At 39.5% G+C, this 19,964-nt stretch overlaps 1 protein-coding gene across 5 annotated transcripts in view; it reads right to left on the reverse strand.

Moving 5' to 3' along the window:
• The window catches only part of ARMC8 (armadillo repeat containing 8), a 108,827-nt gene that overhangs the window by 71,388 nt on the left and 17,475 nt on the right, over positions 1–19,964 (reverse strand). For 4 of the 5 annotated variants that reach the window (XM_061420721.1, XM_061420699.1, XM_061420689.1 and 1 more), the window contains exon 2: positions 6,349–6,425. The exons of the other annotated variant lie outside the window; for it this stretch is intronic. In XM_061420721.1, the coding sequence (XP_061276705.1) occupies positions 6,349–6,425 (77 nt within the window). The remainder of the gene's footprint in view (positions 1–6,348; positions 6,426–19,964) is intronic. 5 annotated transcript variants of the gene reach the window in all.

Here is a 19,964-nt window from a genome sequence, read left to right on the forward strand (position 1 = left end):
AACCAAGAGAGAAAATAAAACCACATGTTGCCATTTAAATAGTAGAAAAAGCAAAATAATAATAATTGGAATCTAGACCCACTGGAAAAACAAAGTCTAAGTCAATCAAGTATGAGCATATTTATTCCTAAAAAGTCAAAATAGCATAAATTTTAACTGAAAACCTAATTAGCATCTAAAAATAGAAAATTATATTTAAAATCATTGAAGGCTAGAGCCAAAAACTAAAGATCAATGATGTCATTTTCATTCTGAACCAGTATGACTTTTCACTTACCTGAAAGCAGCTCTTATTTGGAATATGTACATTCATTCTTGATCTAATCAGTGTGAAATAGCCAAAAAGTGGGAGAAGGCAATGGCACCCCACTCCAGTACTCTTGCCTGGAAAATTCCATGGGCGGAGGAGCCTGGTAGGCTGCAGTCCATGGGGTCTCTAAGAGTCAGACACGACTGAGCGACTTCCCTTTCACTTTTCATTTTCATGCATTGGAGAAGGAAATGGCAACCCACTCCAGTGTTCTTGCCTGGAGAATCCCAGGGACAGGGGAGCCTGGTGGGTCACACAGAGTCAGACATGACTGAAGCCACTTAGCAGCAGCAGTAGCCAAAAAGTACAGTAGATATGGAAAACTACAATCTCAGTATAAAGTCTGACCAATTTATGAAAACTAACTTTTTACAAGACATAAGGAAAAAAATACATATTTATGGGTAGCTACAATAAGGTAACAGGATAAACACCCTAACAAAATTATTTGGACTTGGAAAATTACAAACATACTCACTGTTCTGACCCTGTAATAATAATTGCTATGATGTTCTTTCTGGAGAATGTAACATCCAAATATCCAAGTACAAGAAGCATTCTAATAACCAACATGGTTAAGGAATGAAAGTCTTCATATTCCAATTAGAATAACCATTACCGCATGTAAACTGTCAATTTTAAAAGGATTAGGTAATGATGATCTATTATTCAAACTAAAGTTATTTTTAATATAAGGCTTTGATTCAGCAGTCACTTGAGACTTATAGTGAACTTCAACTCAAGGCATTTATTATGCAACTGCTGCTGCTGCTGCTGCTGCTAAGTCGCTTCAGTCATGTCTGACTCTGTGCGACTCCAGAGACGGCAGCCCACCAGGCTCCCCGTCCCTGGGGTTCTCCAAGGAAGAATACTGGAGTGGGCTGCCATTTCCTTCTCCAATGCAGGAAAGTGAAAAGTGAAAGTGAAGTTGCTCAGTTGTGTTCGACTCCCAGCGACCCCATGGAATTCAGACTACCAGGCCCCTCGGTCCATGACTGGAGTGGGTTGCCACTGCCTTCTCTCTACTATATGTATAAACTGAACAAAATTAAGAACTGACAGTAATTTAATTCATTCTTATAAACAAATTACTCTGAGGTGTATATTTTTGGAATGTAAGGAGTATCAGCTACAGTTTTGATTTGTATAAACACTAGTTCAGAAATTAAGAGCTGTATTTAACTCTGTCTTGTCAATATATGGTCACAAATCACCTTACATTCTCCAAAAATGAAAAGTGCAATGTAATAACTGTACTAATAAATGCCAAAATATTTTTATAGTACATTAATAAATATTTTTAATATATGTAATCATGCCAAAGAACATAAAAAATGTGTTAGAACATTATGAATATGCAAGCATACAGTTAAGTGGCTTATAAATATGAAAAGATTTATATACACATATGCGTACAAATATTCCACTATTTTTTAATGTTCAAAGTTAATATAACATACATATACAAACAGCTTAAATATCTGGACACAAAACTATGTCAATTTGTTCTCATAATGTCTGGAAAATCTTGCTACTCTTTTAACCAGACTAAACTGTCTCAGGATACAAAGTTTTAAACAAGTAACTCTCAGGAATCACTCCGTTGCATTTGGTATTAAGGTCATCTTCACTCGTGTTTACCTGTAACACCTTTAAAAGTTCAAAGTTAACTTTTAACTGTTAAAATTAACTAACAGGATATTTCTTTTGAATTATCCTAAAACTTATCCTTTAACTTGAAATTTCCAAAAACCAGAGGCTTCATTTTTATGGCAGCCCATATTTTTAGCTCATGCAAGAAAATGGAAAGTGTCTATATTCTACTGAAACCAGAGGTATATATTTCCCTGAAACCAGAAAATGATGTACAGAAAAATCATTACCAAATGATTTCAGCAGTACATTAAAACACTTCAGAAGACACTTTTTAAAAACAGATACTTGATGAAAACCACACAATTCTACAGTATCCACAAATGCCTGCCTTAGTTTATCAGAAAGAGTTTGATTACCTAGTTATCTAGTTCTCTACTTTGATTCAACTTTGAAACTATAAAGCTAGCCACATTTGCTTATACTATCTTTTGCCTTTCAACATAGGGAATATCATCAACATAAGGCCGCATAGGGATACCTATTTTTTTCATGGAGAATCACTAAAGTAAAAACTAGATTCAGGTGCTCTAACTTAGGTATGTCAAAAAGCACAATGTTTAAGCAGCTTTGACCTAAGATCTACAAAAATATTTCAACAGCTATTCTTCTGCAGCTATGAGATTTAACATGGTTGAGCTAACACCAGAGTAACTGCACCAAAAATATCTGTAACTGTTTTAAGTCACACACAGATCACCACACTAGAGGAAGCTCGAAATCTGCAATACAATGTAGCTTATCTGATGTACCTACTCTCTGTTGTAGTTGCAAAGGCTATACATTTATGACCTACACAGCTGACCTCCCTGTTCTCTCTGACTCCTATCTGACTCCAAACTACTCAGTTCTGCATTTGAAACCTCGCTTTTCAGGACCTAATTCTGTTTTCAAAGCTTTAATATACCCTCGTTGGTGGTCTAGTGGTTAAGATTCGGTGCTCTCAACCTTTAATATAATAGGACCATTCAAATATATGCTAAATACTGCATTATTAACAAAAAAAAGTTGTTCTACGATAAATCCTCAATCATCACTAACTAGGTAAAATGGTCCTTCACAACACAGGTTATCTACAAAGTTCCCTCTGTTTACAGGTAGGGCTATGGCTCTAACTCAACTGAGTAAATTAGCTACTGGTCATGATGAAAAGTTATAATTCATCTTTAATTTCTTCAATTTTGTTTTTCCCACTAGTGAAAAATCAGATAAATATTGCTAGAAAAATGATAGAACTCTTATAGCTAAAGCTAGTCAATTCTTTTATGCCTTTCTCACTGGATATTTTAGATTCAAAGCAGATTACTTCAGCCTCTGTTCTTTTCCTTCTCTAAAATTAGAAATCTACCTTTGGTTGTTTATGATCTGTGGCCACCTCCCTTCTACCTGCTTATTTTGGTCTAGTAATGGTCTCTGTATGAATGACTCAACAGTGGCTGTGTAATGTGTATTAAAAAAAAAGAACTGGTCAACTCTCTATTCCTAAACATCATTTTGGTTCCCTCTTTTTGTCTATCAATACTGTATTATTCTTATATTAGATAAGGTTACTTAAAAATGAATACAATGTTAAAAATGTGATTCACTTTTCATTCTCTTGACTATGCACAATTAATTTTCAGGCAGTAACAAAGTTCAGGCAAGAATTAAGTCAGAAAAATAATTTTTTCTCTCTGGGGTAAAGAAAGCTTTATCAAATCATACTACACACACCTCTAGAAGGCCATAAAGTGAAAGGACTTGGGTTGATCGGTCCATTTCAAGCTAAAAATAGATTTTAAAACTATAGGTAGCAATCAGGTTTACTGGAAAATGTTATCACTCACATTTTCTTATCTGAATCAAAAATTTCTAGCTCCTCTCCCTCTTCTTTCGGTGGGAATTGTTTTATCTCTTTGATATTTAATATCATGAGATATGATATTTAATATGATATTTAATATCAAGAGATAATGATATCTCTTTCTCTTCTTTGAAAAGAATCATCTTACTTTTGAAGTTGTTTTAAATTAGGGCTGATAACTACTAACCACTGAAGTGCCAATTTGTGGGTATCCACAACATACCAGGTACTAAATTTTATATTTCTGACTTAATCCTTAACAACTTGGCAAGATGGGCAGTATTACTCTCCCTTTACAGATGATAAAGTTGAGGCTCAAGGAAATGAGATAACTTGCCCAAGCATTACACTAGGAAAGGACTGTACTAGGAAATATCAGAGGCAGGTATTTAACTTACAGTTGTCCAGCTTGAAAGCCCATATTCTTTCCACTCTACTACCCCTCCCTCCCCCAAAACCTTTCTTATCTTCTTAGCTGACAACTAAGTGTCTGAGACTTGACAATTTCTTAAGAGGCATTAAGTTTATCAAACTATATGTTAGTTGGTTTGTAATAATACAGTCTTCCCAGTGTTTTTTATGCTTTATTTAATATTTTATCACCTTTCAAGAAGCTATGATATCTTTGGGTAAATGAGAAATTTCTAACAGTGACAATTAACACTTGAATTAGCTACATATATGAGACACAACTCAAGATACAAGTCTTTCATGATGAATCCTTAACTGAGAAATTTAGCTTTTCTCCTAAACAACCACAGTAGCAGAAATAATTAAAACAACAACAACAATAACATCTTCTATCATTTACTGAACACTTAATGAGTTTGACATTTCCAACTGAACTGCTTATTGAGGAATCTTAAGTGATATCCAGGATTATCAATTGGCTTTGTATGGGGGGAGTGTCTGCTTGTCTAAGAAAGCATATCAATTTGAACTATCCCTTCAACTAATATGTGTGTGTGAAGTAAAGTGAAGTGAAGTCGCTCAGTCGTGTCCTACTCTTTGCGACCCCATGGACAGTAGCCTACCAGGCTCTGCCGTTTATGGGATTTTCCAGGCCAGAATACTGGAGTGGGCTGCCATTTCCTTCTCCAGATTTAACAGATGGATTTAATACCACTTACCCTGGTATTAATCAAACTAGACTTACAGGGGTTGATTAAATCATTATAAAGTCTAGCCTAGTTAAAAAGATAAAGGCAAAGTTAACATAATGAGAAAACAAGAAATACCATCTCCTGTCTCTGTAAACTGAGAAGACATGAAAAGAAGGTGTTAAGTATCCCACGTGGGTCTCCATTCAGCTCCTCCTCACCTTTCCTTCTAGCTCAGTTTGAACAGTTAAGCAGCCTTGCTTGTTTATCTTGCCTCTACTTTAGAAATAAACCACTCCCTCCAAGACATCCCTTATATATAGCCCCCCTCCTTTTTTTTTTGGAAAGTGGGGGGTGAGCATCGAATAAGAATGAACAGTCAGTAGAAACTTCCATAAACAAAGCATCCTAGCTGTGCCAAGGTTGAGCAAGAGTTAAGCTAAAGATGCTCTCTTGCTGATAACACTAACAGGGTAAGAAGAAGAAAGGACAAGTGAGTGCCTCACTGCTATCCCACATGTATCTCATCCTGTTACTTCTGGGGTCCTCCTTTCCCAGGACACAGCTCACTGCTATGGGTGCTCTGTGTTTCCCAACCCAATGAGTTGCCTTAGGCTAGACCTTCAATGCAAGAGACCTGGGTTTGATCCCTGGGTTGGGAAGAATCTCTGGAGAAGGGAAAGGCTACCCACTTCAGTATTCTGGCCTGGAGAATTCCATGGACTATATAGTCCATGGGGTCGCAAAGAGTCAGACACGACTGAGCAACTTTCATTTTCACCTTTTTCTTTCTTAGAAGTGGTGTGATAAGAGCATAAAAACCTGCTCTTAGGAGAAAGAATTCTTTCAATCATTTGCAATCTTACTGCACTCGTACCACCTAATTATTTTTAAGTATAATCACCTCAGATATGTTGCTTAAAAACATTTCCTCTCATTAAACATGAGGCAATTCTGGAGAAAAGATGGACATTAAGGTTATCAAGAGTTTATTTAAATTTTCTAATGACTGCTTTCTAAATCCTGATATTTAAAACATCACTAGGAAATCCAAACTTTATAGAGACCATCAATGAGTTAACCAAAAACAAAACAAAACCACCTCTAACCCCAATGACCTATTCTCCAGGCCTTTTCAAATGATAAAAGATCACCAATTTTACTCTCTTGCTTTTGCTGAATATTAAAGTAACAAAAACCCTCTCCAAACTAAACATTTTAAAAAATGTAAAGCAAGTATTCTACAAAAAAAAATGAAGCTAACCATGTCAGTTAACTACCCAACAGACAATTCTTTCCAGTATCATATTAAAGTCATGAATGTCAAGGGGTCTTTCCAAAACAGAAAAGTTATAACCCTGCATTTTCAGAATTATAATACTTAACAGATTCAAACATAAAACAAACAAGTTTTGATAGACTCTTAAATACATACTACTTACATGACACCTTGTAGAACTTTCTGGGGATCAGGGTCAAATAGCCTGTCAACATAGTGGCGACTGCTAGCTGTTACTTCCTAGAAAGTGGGGGGAAAAATTATGACATCTGAAGCCACGCAAATCACAAATTCACAGTATCACCTATAACATCAAATAGCTATATAATCTAACTTAAAGCAGAAGCATTCAAATTTTTATATATACTTATCATATTAAATCAATCTGAGAAAATCTTGTGACAAGATAAAAAATAAGATGAGCAAGAAAGAGATACCCGGTTCTTACTAGCATAACTAGACAGTGAAACCTTTGTAGTGAGCACTGCAAGCTTTGCCAACAGAACTGAGCCTAAGTATTAAGAAGCAAGCAAGCTAAGTTTCTTAATTAAGTGCTGGATGTCACCTACATATGAAAAAAAGATAGGAATGTTGTTTCTGTTTATATCTACTAAAGGGAGGGAAAATCTGATCTCATCAAGGAAAAATGGGAAAGGACTTCATGAACAGTTTATGAAGGGTAGTCTTGGTGCAAGAGGAAGACCCTCAGAGTGACACAGAGGAGCTCTATTGCTAAGAAGCAGACATATGTAAAAAATAAAAACTAATATAAAGGAGTTGTTGTCACACTTTCTGTGAGAAAAAAAAAAAATTAAAAATTAGGGTGATTTATCAGGTCCAAAAGAGTTACCCAGTCTGAATTGGCTAAAGCTGACCAGAAGGGGGAGGAATTAGAATATGAAGAACAAGGGAGACACTTACCTCCTTTTATTTGTATTTTGGGGTTTGCTCTATTATGTTATTTCCTGTAATACTTATTTGGGGGGTATACTTATTTTTATATTTAATTTTCAATGCTTAACATTATTTAAAACAAAGAACATATGTTTAAGAACCAGAAAGAAAGAACTTTTATCCCTTGCTGTTTCTTTCTGATGCCTGCTGGAATATGCTGCTCATATACTATCAACCATTAGCAATAAATTTTTATAGAGAGGAAGAAATACTTTTCCAGTTTACCCAGAATCCCTGATCAGAAAAGAGTTAACTGCCAAGACACAGTGTCAGCTTAAAATTCTGAGTCTCTGAAAATAACTCTGGAAAAAATTTCAGACAATATAGTTAAGCTAAAAATCAAAGTGTATGTTCATATTATGGGTCTGCAACAAAAATATCCTTATAGGCAACACAAATACCTATTTTTAATACATATTCCATTTATAAAGAACAAACTGGCAGCAAATAAAGACACACTGATGAAAATTCCTATGCCTAACAGGTAACATAAAGTACTTGCTAACGGGTCTGGTTTCCTCAAAATAATATACCCAAGAGCAAAATCCAGGATAAAACTGAAAACAGCATTCCCATAATACAGATATGTCTTCTCACTTCATCTGAGCACATGTGCTTTCCTGGCTTTCCAACAATGCTAAGTCCGTCTGAGAACTTCAGACTCTCAAGATTCCCTGCTATGTAAGGACTGATCTTTGATTTTACTGTTTGTCTCCACAGCTCTATATCTCTTGCCTCTCAATGTGGTTTTTAAAAAGGTACTTGGGTTTAAACCTATATTTTAAATAACACATTTCTCCCATTAACAACAAGTCTACTTCTCTGTACATTCATTTAATAAGCACTGCCTATCTATTAATAAGATATGCAAGGTACAGAGGAAAGCATTAAAGTTAAAAAAAAAAAAAAGGCACGGTCTCTCCCCTCAAAAATTCATATTCTATTGTAACTATGTTTACATGTTTATATTCCCTATTAGAATATAAAACAGAAGTATACACAAATAAAGGTAGCACTTAGTTCAGTTCAGTCGCTCAGTCGTGTCCAACTCTTTGCGACTCCATGAATCGCAGCACGCCAGGCCTCCCTGTCCATCACCAACTCCCGGAGTTCACTGAGATTCATGTCCATCAAGTCAGTGGTGCCATCCAGCCATCTCATCCTCTGTTGTCCCCTTCTCCTCCTGCCCCCAATCCCTCCCAGCATCAGAGTCTTTTCCAATGAGTCAACTCTTCGCATGAAGTGGCCAAAGTACTGGAGTTTCAGCTTCAGCATCAGTCCTTCCAAAGAAATCCCAGAGCTGATCTCCTTCAGAATGGACTGGTTGGATCTCCTTGCAGTCCAAGGGACTCTCAAGAGTCTTCTCCAACACCACACTTCAAAAGCATCAAGTCTTCGGCGCTCAGCCTTCTTCACACTCCAACTCTCACATCCATACATGACCACAGGAAAAACCATAGGCTTGACTAGACGGACCTTTGTTGGCAAAGAAATGTCTCTGCTTTTGAATATGCTATCTAGGTTGGTCATAACTTTCCTTCCAAGGAGTAAGCGTCTTTTAATTTCATGGCTGCAGTCACCATCTGCAGTGATTTTGGAGCCCAAAAAAATAAAGTCTGACACTGTTTCCACTGCACTTCCATGAAGTAATGGGACCGGATGCCATGATCTTCGTTTTCTGAATGTTGAGCTTTAAGCCAACTTTTTCACTCTCCTCTTTCACTTTCATCAAGAGGCTTTTTAGTTCCTCTTCCCTGGTGTCATCTGCATATCTGAGGTTACTGATATTTCTCCCAGCAATCTTGATTCCAACTTGTGTTTCTTCCAGTCCAGCGTTTCTCATGATGTACTCTGCATATAAGTTAAATAAGCAGGGTGACAATATACAGCCTTGACGTACTCCTTTTCCTATTTGGAACCAGTCTATTGTTCCATGTCCAGTTCTAACTGTTGCTTCCTGACCTGCATACAGATTTCTCAAGAGGCAGGTCAGGTGGTCTGGTATTCCCATCTCTTTCAGAATTTTCCACAGTTTATTGTGATCCACACAGTCAAAGGCTTTGGCATAGTCAATAAAGCAGAAATAGATGTTTTTCTTGAACTCTCTTGCTTCTTCCATGATCCAGCGGATGTTGGCAATTTGATCTCTGGTTCCTCTGCCTTTTCTAAAACCAGCTTGAACATCAGGAAGTTCACGGTTCACATATTGCTGAAGTCTGGCTTGGAGAATTTTGAGCATTACTTTACTAGCATGTGAGATGAGTGTAATTGTGCAGTAGTAGCACTTAGGAGAGTATTAATAAACTGAGAGAATCAGTGAAGACTTCTTAGAGGAGTTGGTTTTAGAAGATGAGTAAGAGTGCACAAGAATAGATAAGGAAAGAATCAGGGTCACAACCACAGCCATAAGGCGAGTGAAGCCAACACCCAAATACCATCAGCAAGGATACCAGTTGGCGGCACTGAAAAAGAAGGGGAGAGGGTAGAAAGGTAACTGCAGACTATAAAGCACAGAAGGTCAATCAATACGTAGCCAATAAGTGAAATGTTACACTGCCTTTGGGTCAAAGTTCTATGTTAGGTGCCAAAGAGATACAAGAGGAAGCTAAGGCAGAATTGTATAGAGCTTACACCTATAAAGGGGTTGGTCATATGTACAAAAATGGATCCTTTGAGCTGCCTACATAGTAGCAAGCTGAGAGGATATAGTCCGTTGTTCAAAGTGACTTTACTCTATGCTTCTGCTTAACATATTCATTTAGTTGTTTGTACAGGACATTTCTCATATTTCACTGCTTTCCTTTGTAGATCAAGCCATCTCTCCACTTTCAGCCCTCTTCTCTTGTCTTTCAAAAGGCAGCCTGGAGGGACTCCCCTGGTGGTCCAGTGGCTAAGACTCTTAAGCTCTCTCAATGCTAGGACCCTGAGTTTGATTCCTGATTGGGGAACTAGATCCCACATGCCACAACTAAGACCGTGCACAGCCAAATAAATAAATAAAAATAAATATTAAAAAAAAAAGGCAGCCTGAAAATAAAAGACTTTGAGAGAGAAGGCAATTGGTACAGATACTAAATAGGTGCTCAGAGAAAAAGTGACACTTGAGCAAAGAGTTGAAAAAGGTCAAGGAGTAAGTCATGCAGCTATCTGGAAGCAAAGCTTGTTAAGCAAAGAGAACAACAAATGCAAAGGCTCTGAAACGGGAAGTGTCTGAGGGGATCAAAGAACAGGAGGCTGTGACAGCTGGAGCAGAATGAGCAAAGGAGAAAACAGTAGGAGATGAGTGCAGAGAAGAGGGGCCAGATGGTAAAGAGCTGCGGTGTCCAATATGATAGCCAATAGCCTCATATGGCTATTGGACATTTGAAATGTGGCTAGAAGTTGAATTTAAAAATTTTAAATTTTAATTAATTAAAATTAAAAATGTAAAAACCAATGCTGGATTCAATTATTAGAAAACTTTTAAGACTGTTACTTGGGTATGTAAATCTACTTTCTACTAAATTTCACAAAACCTAAATACCAATCAAGTATTTCCAACCAAAATTTGGCATCAAAATTATGTAAAATACATACCAGATTTTTGAAGACTTGATATAAAAAAGTAAAACAATTTCATTAACAATTTCCTACATTAACTGTATGTTCAAATAATATTCTGTATATAGGTTTAAATTAGATTTAACATTAAAATTAACTTCATCTGTTTTCTTTTTATTTTTACAGCATGGTTGCTAGAAAATTTTAAATTATGTACGTGGCTTGCATTATTTTTCCACTGGACAACATTGGTATAGAGTCTTGTTGGTCATTTTAAGAATTTTTATTTTTATGGTGTGATTTGGGAAGCCATTAGACATGAACTGACTTGCTTTAAAAGGACTGCTCTAGTTGCAACTATAGAAACAGACAAATATGTGGGCTGGGCTAGGGAACAAAGCAGAGAGACTAGGTAAGAGGCTGTTTCAATAATCAGAAATGCTATTATTTCAGAGAGATAAAGGAAGTCTGGACTAGGGCAAGAGTTTTGGAGGTAGTAAGAGTCACTCAGATTCCAGATAAATGTTAAAGTTGAAATGACTATCAAATTGGATATGCTGGTGGAATAGATGAGGGACGTCAAAGAATAGAGGAGCCAAGGATAATACTTAAAGTTTCTACCTGAGCATCCAGAAAGACTGAGCTGCCAGTTACTGAGACGGGAAAGACTGTGGGAGATGCAACTCTGAGTGAGAAGATCAAAAGGTCAGTTTTTGTTAGAACTGAAAATTTTATTAGCCTTCCGTGAGAATGTCAAGTTACAGTTGAATATATGTCAAGAGGTTAGGAGAGACCTATTGAGTGGGAGATACAATTTAGGGAGATGAGTATAAACAGAAGTAGTATCAACAGGATAAGTTCACTTAGGATAAAGCAGAGCCAGAAGACTGAACTCTGAAGCACCTGAACAAGCAGCCAGTGTGATGGGAAGAAGTCTAAGAAGCCAGATAAAGGTAATGTTTTAAGAAGGGAGTAATCAATTATGCCAAATGCTATGGATGTGTAGCATAAGATAATAACTAAGACCTAAACGTTGGGTTGATGAGCTGACTATGGCTCAGATCATCAGCTTCTCATAGCAAGACTCAGGCTTAAACTAAAGAGAGTGGGGAAAACCACTAGGCCAGTCAGATACAACTTAAATCAAATCCCCTATGCATATGCAGGGGAGGAGACAAATAGATTCAAGGGATTAGATCTGGTACACAGTGTGCCTGAAGAACTATGGATGGAGGTCCATAATATTGTATAGGAGGCAGTGAACAAAACCATCCCAAAGAAAAAGAAAAGCAAGAAGGCAAAGTGGTCATCTGAGGAGGCTTTACAAATAGCTGAAGAAAGAGGAGAAGCAAAGAGCAAGGGAAAAAGGGAAAGGTACACCCAACTAAACGCAGAGTTCCAAAGAACAGCAATGAGAGACAAGAAGGGCTTCTTCAACGAACAGTGCACAAAAACAGAGGAAAACAACAGAAGGGGAGAGACTAGAGGTCTCTTCAGGAAAACTGGAGATACCAAGGGAACATTTTGCCCAGAGATGGGCATGATGAAGGACAGAAACAGTAGAGATCTAGTAGATGCTGAGGAGATCAAGAAGAGATGGTAAGAATACACAGAACTGTATAAAAAATAATCTTACTGAACCAGATAACTATGATGGTGTGGTTAGTCACCCAGAGCCAGACATCCAGAAGTGTGAAGTCAAATGGGCCTTAGGAAGCACTGCTGTTAATAAAGCTAGTGGATGTGATGGAATTCCAATAGAGCTATTCAAAATCCTAAAGGATGATGCTATCAAAGCATTGCACTCAATATGTCAGCAAATCTGGAAGACCCAACAGTGGTCACAGGACTGGAAAAGTCCAAATTCCCAAGAAGAGTAGTACTAAAGAATGTGCTAACCATCAAACAATTGCACTCATCTCCCATGCTAGTAAGGCCATGCTGAAAATCCTGCATACTAGGCTTCAGCACTATGTGAACCAAGAACTTCCAGATGTCCAAACTGGGTTTAGAAAAGGAAGAGGAAGCAGAGATCAATTGCCAACATTCACTGGATCATAGAGAAAGCTAAGGAATTCCAGAAAAACATCTACCTGTTTCATTAATGATGCTAAAGCCTTTGACCGTGTGGATCATAACAACTTCAGAAATCTCTTAAAGAGATGGGACTACCAGACCATCTTACCTGTCTCCTGAGAAACCTGTAAGTGCGTCAAGAAGCAACAGTTAGAACTCTGAATAGAACAACTGATTGGTTCAGGACTGAAAAAGAAGTACAACAAGGCTGTCTGCTGTCACCCTGTTTACTTAACCTATATGCTGAATACATCATGAGACATGCCAGGCTGGATGAGTTACAAGCTGGGAATAGAGATACGTAGGAGAAACATCAATAACCTCAGATATGCAGATGATAGCACTCTAAATGGCAGAAAGCGAAGAGGAACTAAAGAGCCTCTTGGTGAGGGTGAAGGAGGAGAGTGAAAGAGTCTGCTTAAAACTAAATATTAAAAAAACTAAGATCATGGCACCTGGCCCCATTACTTCATGGCAAATAGAAGGGGAAAAGGTAGAAAGCAGTGACAGATTTCCTCTTTTGGGCTCTAAAATCACTGCAGATGGTGACTGCAGCCATGAAATTAGAGATGATTGCTTCTCGGCAAGAAAGTTATGACAAACCTAGACAGTGTATTGGAAAAAAGAGACATTATTCTGCCGACAAAGGTCCGTATAATCAAGGCTATGGTCTTCCCAGTGGTCACACACGGTTGTGAGAACTGGACTGTGAAGAAGGCCAGAGCGCCAAAGAATCGATGAATTCAAACTCTGGTGCTGGAGAAGACTCTTGAGAGTCTGGACAAGAAGGAGATCAAACCAGTCAATCTTAAGGGAAATCAACCCTGAATACTCATTGGAAGGACTGATGCTGGAGCTGAAGCTCCAGTATTCTGGTCACCTGATGCAAACAGCTGACTCACTGGTAAAGTCTCTGATGCTGGGAAAGGTTGAGAAGAAGAAGAGGGCATCAGAGGATGAGATGCCTGGATGGCATCAATGATGCAATGGACATGAACTTGGGCAAACTTCGGGAAGTGGTGAGGGACAGGGAAACCTGGCGTGCTGCAGTCCATGGGGTACCAAAGAGTCAGACACGACTGGGCAACTGAACAACAATAACAAAAGTTGGATTCAGGAACATGGAGATCATCAATGATCTTGACAATAACAGTGTGTGCAGAGTGGTGGGGCCAAAGCTTGCTTGCGGAGGGTTAAGAGAGAATGGGTAAAGAGGAATTAGAGAAAGTAAATACAGACAACTCTTTCAAGGAGTTTCACTGTAAAGGAGAGAGAAGAGAGAAGTAGTTAGAAAGGTGAAGTCAGGAGAAGCTTTTTTTTTTTTTTAAGAAGGAATACATTAAAGCATATTTATTCATTGAGGGAATTTTTTTTATATAAAGAAAAACATGCTGCATTGGGGTAGGGGAAGAACTTCTGGAACAATGTTCATGAATAATTGAGAAGAAAGTGGATGTACTGACGAAGAAAAGCATGGAAAGTACAATCAGTTCACTTCAGTTCAGTCACTCAGTCGTGTCCGACTCTTTGCGACTCCATGAATCGCAGCACGCCAGGCCTCCCTGTCTATCACCAACTCCCGGAGTTCACTCAGACTCACGTCCATCGAGTCAGTGATGCCATCCAGCCATCTCATCCTCTGTCGTCCCCTTCTCCTCCTGCCCCCAATCCCTCCCAGCATCAGAGTCTTTTCCAATGAGTCAACTCTTCGCATGAGGTGGCCAAAGTACTGGAGTTTCAGCTTCAGCATCATTCCCTCCAAAGAAAACCCAGGGCTGATTACTTTCAGAATGGACTGGTTGGATATCCTTGCAGTCCAAGGGACTCTCAAGAGTCTTCTCCAACACCACACTTCAAAAGCATCAAGTCTTCGGCGCTCAGCCTTCTTCACACTCCAACTCTCACATCCATACATGACCACAGGAAAAACCATAGCCTTCACTAGACGGACCTTTGTTGGCAAAGAAATGTCTCTGCTTTTGAATATGCTATCTAGGTTGGTCATAACTTTCCTTCCAAGGAGTAAGCGTCTTTTAATTTCATGGCTGCAGTCACCATCTGTAGTGATTTTGGAGCCCAAAAAAATAAAGTCTGACACTGTTTCCCCATCTATTTCCCATGAAGTGATGGGACCAGATGCCATGATCTTCGTTTTCTGAATGTTGAGCTTTAAGCCAACTTTTTCACTTTCCTCTTTCACTTTCATCAAGAGGCTCTTTAGTTCCTCTTCCCTTTCTGCCATAAGGGTGGTGTCATCTGCATATCTGAGGTTACTGATATTTCTCCCAGCAATCTTGATTCCAACTTGTGTTTCTTCCAGTCCAGCGTTTCTCATGATGTACTCTGCATATAAGTTAAATAAGCAGGGTGACAATATACAGCCTTGACGTACTCCTTTTCCTATTTGGAACCAGTCTATTGTTCCATGTCCAGTTCTAACTGTTGTTTCCTGACCTGCATACAGATTTCTCAAGAGGCAGGTCAGGTAATCTGGTATTCCCATCTCTTTCAGAATTTTCCACAGTTTATTGTGATCCACACAGTCAAAGGCTTTGGCATAGTCAATCAAGCAGAAATAGATGTTTTTCGGGAATTCTCTTGCTTTTTCCATGATCCAGCAGATGTTGGCAATTTGATCTCTGGCTCCTCTGCCTTTTCTAAAACCAGCTTGAACATCAGGAAGTTCACGGTTCATGTATTGCTGAAGCCTGGCTTGGAGAATTTTGAGCATTATTTTACTAGCGTGTGAGATGAGTGCAATTGTGCAGTAGTTTGAGCATTCTTTGGCATTGCCTTTCTTTGGGATTGGAATGACCTTTCCAGTTCTGTGGCCACTGCTGAGTTTTCCAAATTTGCTGGCATACTGAGTGCAACACTTTCACAGCATCATCTTTTAGGATTTGAAATAGCTCAACTGGAATTCCATCACCTCCACTAGCTTTGTTCGTAGTGATGCTTTCTAAGGCCCACTTGACTTCACATTCCAGGATGTCTGGCTCTAGGTCAGTGATCACACCATGGTGATTATCTGGGTCATGAAAATCTTTTTGTACAGTTCTTCTGTGTATTCTTGCCACCTCTTCTTAATATCTTCTGCTTCTGTTAAGTCCATAGGATTTCTGTCCTTTATCGAGCCCATCTTTGCATGAAATGTTCCCTTGGTATCTCTAATTTTCTTGAAGAGATCTCTAGTCTTTCCCATTCTGTTGTTTTCCTCTTTTTCTTTGCCTTGAACACTGAAGAAGGCTTTCTTGTCTCTTCTTGCTATTCTTTGGAACTCTGCATTCAGATGCTTATATCTTTCCTTTTCTCCTTTGCTTTTCGCTTCTCTTCTTTTCACAGCTATTTGTAAGGCCTCCCCAGACAGCCATTTTGCTTTTTTGCATTTCTTTACCATGGGGATGGTCTTGATCTCTGTCTCCTGTGCGATGTCACGAACCTCATTCCATTGTTCATCAGGCACTCTATCTATCAGATCTAGGCCCTTAAATCTATTTCTCACTTCCACTGTATAATCATAAGGGATTTGATTTAGGTCATACCTGAATGGTCTAGTGGTTTTCCCTACTTTCTTCAATTTAAGTCTGAATTTGGCAATAAGGAGTTCATGGTCTGAGCCACAGTCAGCTCCCGGTCTTGTTTTTGCTGACTGTATAGAGCTTCTCCATCTTTGGCTGCAAAGAATATAATGAATCTGATTTCGGTGTTGACCATCTGGTGATGTCCATGAATAGAGTCTTCTCTTGTGTTGTTGGAACAAGGTGTTTGCTATGACCAGTGCATTTTCTTGGCAAAACTCTATTAGTCTTTGCCCTGCTTCATTCCGTATTCCAAGGCCAAATTTGCCTGTTACTCCAGGTGTTTCTTGACTTCCTACTTTTGCATTCCAGTCCCCTATAATGAAAAGGACATCTTTTTTGGGTGTTAGTTCTAAAAGGTCTTCTAGGTCTTCATAGAACCGTTCAACTTCAGCTTCTTCAGCATTACTGGTTGGGGCATAGACTTGGATCACTGTGATATTGAATGGTTTGCCTTGGAAACGAACAGAGATCATTCTGTCATTTTTGAGATTGCATCCAAGTACTGCATTTCGGACTCTTTTGTTGACCATGATGGCTACTCCATTTCTTCTGAAGGATTCCTGCCCCCACAATAGCCAGAGGCAATTAATCAGGTGGATATGGTGGTGAAAGCTTGTGGACATTCTCTCCGATTATTTCTATTTTTTTAAAGTTAAAATGGTGGGGATGGATGGGAGGGTGGGTGAAGAAAAAGACGAGAATAAGACACTGTATGGGCCAGAAAATATATCAGCGCTGCCAGGCAGCACTTAACCTTCCTGAGGCTCATGATTATGAATTTAAAGTGAGACCAGTCAGCACGGCTGTGTTTTTCTCCAACTACATTTAAATATACAGAAGTAGGCATGAATAAGAGAGCTGGGTTTAATCAGAGCTGGAATTTCACCAGGCAAGGATGACAAAGCCAGAGGAAGAGGTCAGCTGAGTTGAGAGTATATGCAAGATTGTGATTATGACAGGCCTCCTGAAGACCAGTGAAAGAGTGGTAGAATTAATAAAATGCAGGTAACAAGGGAACTGAGAAGGGTTGCAGGTGTTCGGGTAGTAGGAGGAATGGTTAGGGAGGACAGAAGGTGGTGGCCAGGATGTGAAAAATTGAGATTATGAAGGGATTTTAGTTAGTGAAGGGATTTAGTTATTACATCAACGTCAAGGTCTAGGAAAAAACCATGAGGACAAATACCTCAAGGTAGGACAGAGGATATGATCACTGGAGAAGTCCAGAATTTTAGAAAAATTATCTATATAGTTAGTGAAATTTGCATAAATTACCACAGAAATAGTGCTAGGGAAAAAGTGATCACGAGCTAGGAGCTCAAATCTTAAAAGAAATGAGGGGGACTGATCCAGAAGATCTATGCTCATACTCAGTCACTCAGTTGTGTCTGACTCTTTGCAACCCCATGACCTGTAGCCCACCAGGCTCCTCTGTCCATGGAATTTTCCAGGCAAGAATACTGGAGGGGGTAGCCATTCCCTTCTCCAGGGGATCTTCCCAACCGAGGGATGAAACCCACATCTCCTGTGTCTCCTACATGGGCAGGAGGATTCTTTAGCACTGTGCCACCTGGGAAGCCAGGGGATCTATCGATGACTACAACAAGGTAGAGTCTGGTGAGATGCAGAGCTGGAACATTCAGAAAAAGGGAAGAGAGGGGTCTGAAAAGATCCATGAGAACAATTCTCTCCTGTACCTCCTGGAGATATGAGGGACATGGGAAGGAAAAGAGCCACCAGCTGAGAAGACTGCAGGAGAAAACTGAGGAAAGGGATGTCAACAAGTGAAAAGCTCAGTTTCAGTCGAAACAGAAGGATGAGGGAAATGTTTGGAGAAGAGGCTGAGGACAAGGGAAATCCCGTGAAAGAAGGAGAGAGGCAAGGAATCTGGCTAGAAAAGTAAATGGAGATACATGGGCAAGAGGAAGGACCCTAGAGTCCTGGGCTTCTTGTGGAGGTTAATGTAAACAGAGAATAAGAGTTTAATCTTGATGAGCTGGAGGGAAGGATGAGTGTGGCTGTGATACTGGGGTTGGCAGGGGTGAAGAGAACCTGGGGGCTCTTTCATTCTTGCCAGCAACAGTGTGGATTTTGGTGAGGGACAGTTTCATCTGGGCACGTACTTACTCCTGAAATATGAAAAGCACTAGAGTTCCTTCCTCCCTCCTTCCCACAGAGGCCAAAAGGCTAGAGTTTCCGATGATCTGTCCTTTCAAGAAGTGGCTTCACCCTCACTTCAAAACACCAATACCCTTTCAACTGTAGTTATAGCTTTCAGGAGCTGGAAGGGATTGTACACAGTGATGCTCCATCCTCCCCACCAAGAGAGCAGATGTGCCAGGGAGCCAGCTGAAGCTCAGGGTACAGTCTGTGCCCATGAAGGAGAGCAATGCTAGCCAGGGTCACACTATGACCTCTGCCTTTTGGCACAAGGCTTCAAACAAATGGCCTAGTAAGCCCTCAAAACCGAGCTCTAAACTCCTTTTACCCATTCAAAGCTTCAGAAGCCACCGCAAATGTATTAAAAACCTGTCCCATTTCTATGCTTAATAGCACCCCTCCAAATTATGGGAATATGTACACAGATCCCTTCAAGCGGAAAGTTTATATATGCCAAATCTGTGAACTAGTGTTAATTCTAAGTAGAGCTGAATGTACACATGTATGAACAGGTATTAAACATTAAAGAAAGATGAGACGCTTGAAACAAATTTCTTTTTGAAGGAAGACAGAAACAAGTTGTATTCCACTGTGGAGAACTATTATGTGGAAGCAATTTCCCTTTTATTAGGTGACAGGCAGTCTCTGAGATAGCCCCAGCGATCCCACTTGCTCAAATTCAAGTCCTGTGTGATGTCTCCCCTTGAGTGAAGACTGGTCATAGTGACTTGATTCTAGCAAGAAAGCAGCGGAAGTGATATAATGTCATTGCAGAGCTCTCCCTCTGTGTGTGTCCATGTCTGTGTTTGTCTGTCCCTCCCTCTGTCAAAAGCCAGCTGCCTTGTTGCAAGCTGCCCCATGGAGAGGTCCACATGGCATGGAACTAAGGGGAGCACCTGGCCAAGAGCCAGTAAGGAACTGAGGCCCTCAGGTCAACAGCCCATGTGGAACTAAATCCTGCCAAAAACCCTGTGAGTGAGCTTGGAAGTGTAGGGCCCCTCAATTCAGTCTTCGGGTGAGAAGAGGTGCTCCTGTTGATACCCTGACTGCAACCTCACAAGGAACTCTGGGGCAGAGGCACTAGCTAAGCCACATCTGAATCCTGACCTACAGAAACTGAGATAACAAATGTTTTAAGCAGATAAGTTTTGGGGTAATTTGTTACATAACAATAAACAGACAATGAACAGACATTCAAATTTACCATCCAAACCAGGATACTTTTAGGACTGAAAGACAGCACTATTAATACTTGTCACAGATAATACGCATAAATGCAGAGTGTTGGAGACAAACCAGGCTATATGCTCACCCTACGTTTTATTCCTCTTTGGTAGCACAAAAGAGGAAAAAATGATAGCTCAGAAAACTGGTCAGACATGCTGAAAAGGCACACTAGAACATTATCTACTTGCCCTTCTGAATAAACTACCCATGGCTGGGGTGAATAAAACCCTAACTTTAGGGGGGA

Source organism: Bos javanicus, chromosome 1 (genome assembly GCF_032452875.1).
Source record: "Bos javanicus breed banteng chromosome 1, ARS-OSU_banteng_1.0, whole genome shotgun sequence".
NCBI lineage: Eukaryota > Metazoa > Chordata > Mammalia > Artiodactyla > Bovidae > Bos > Bos javanicus.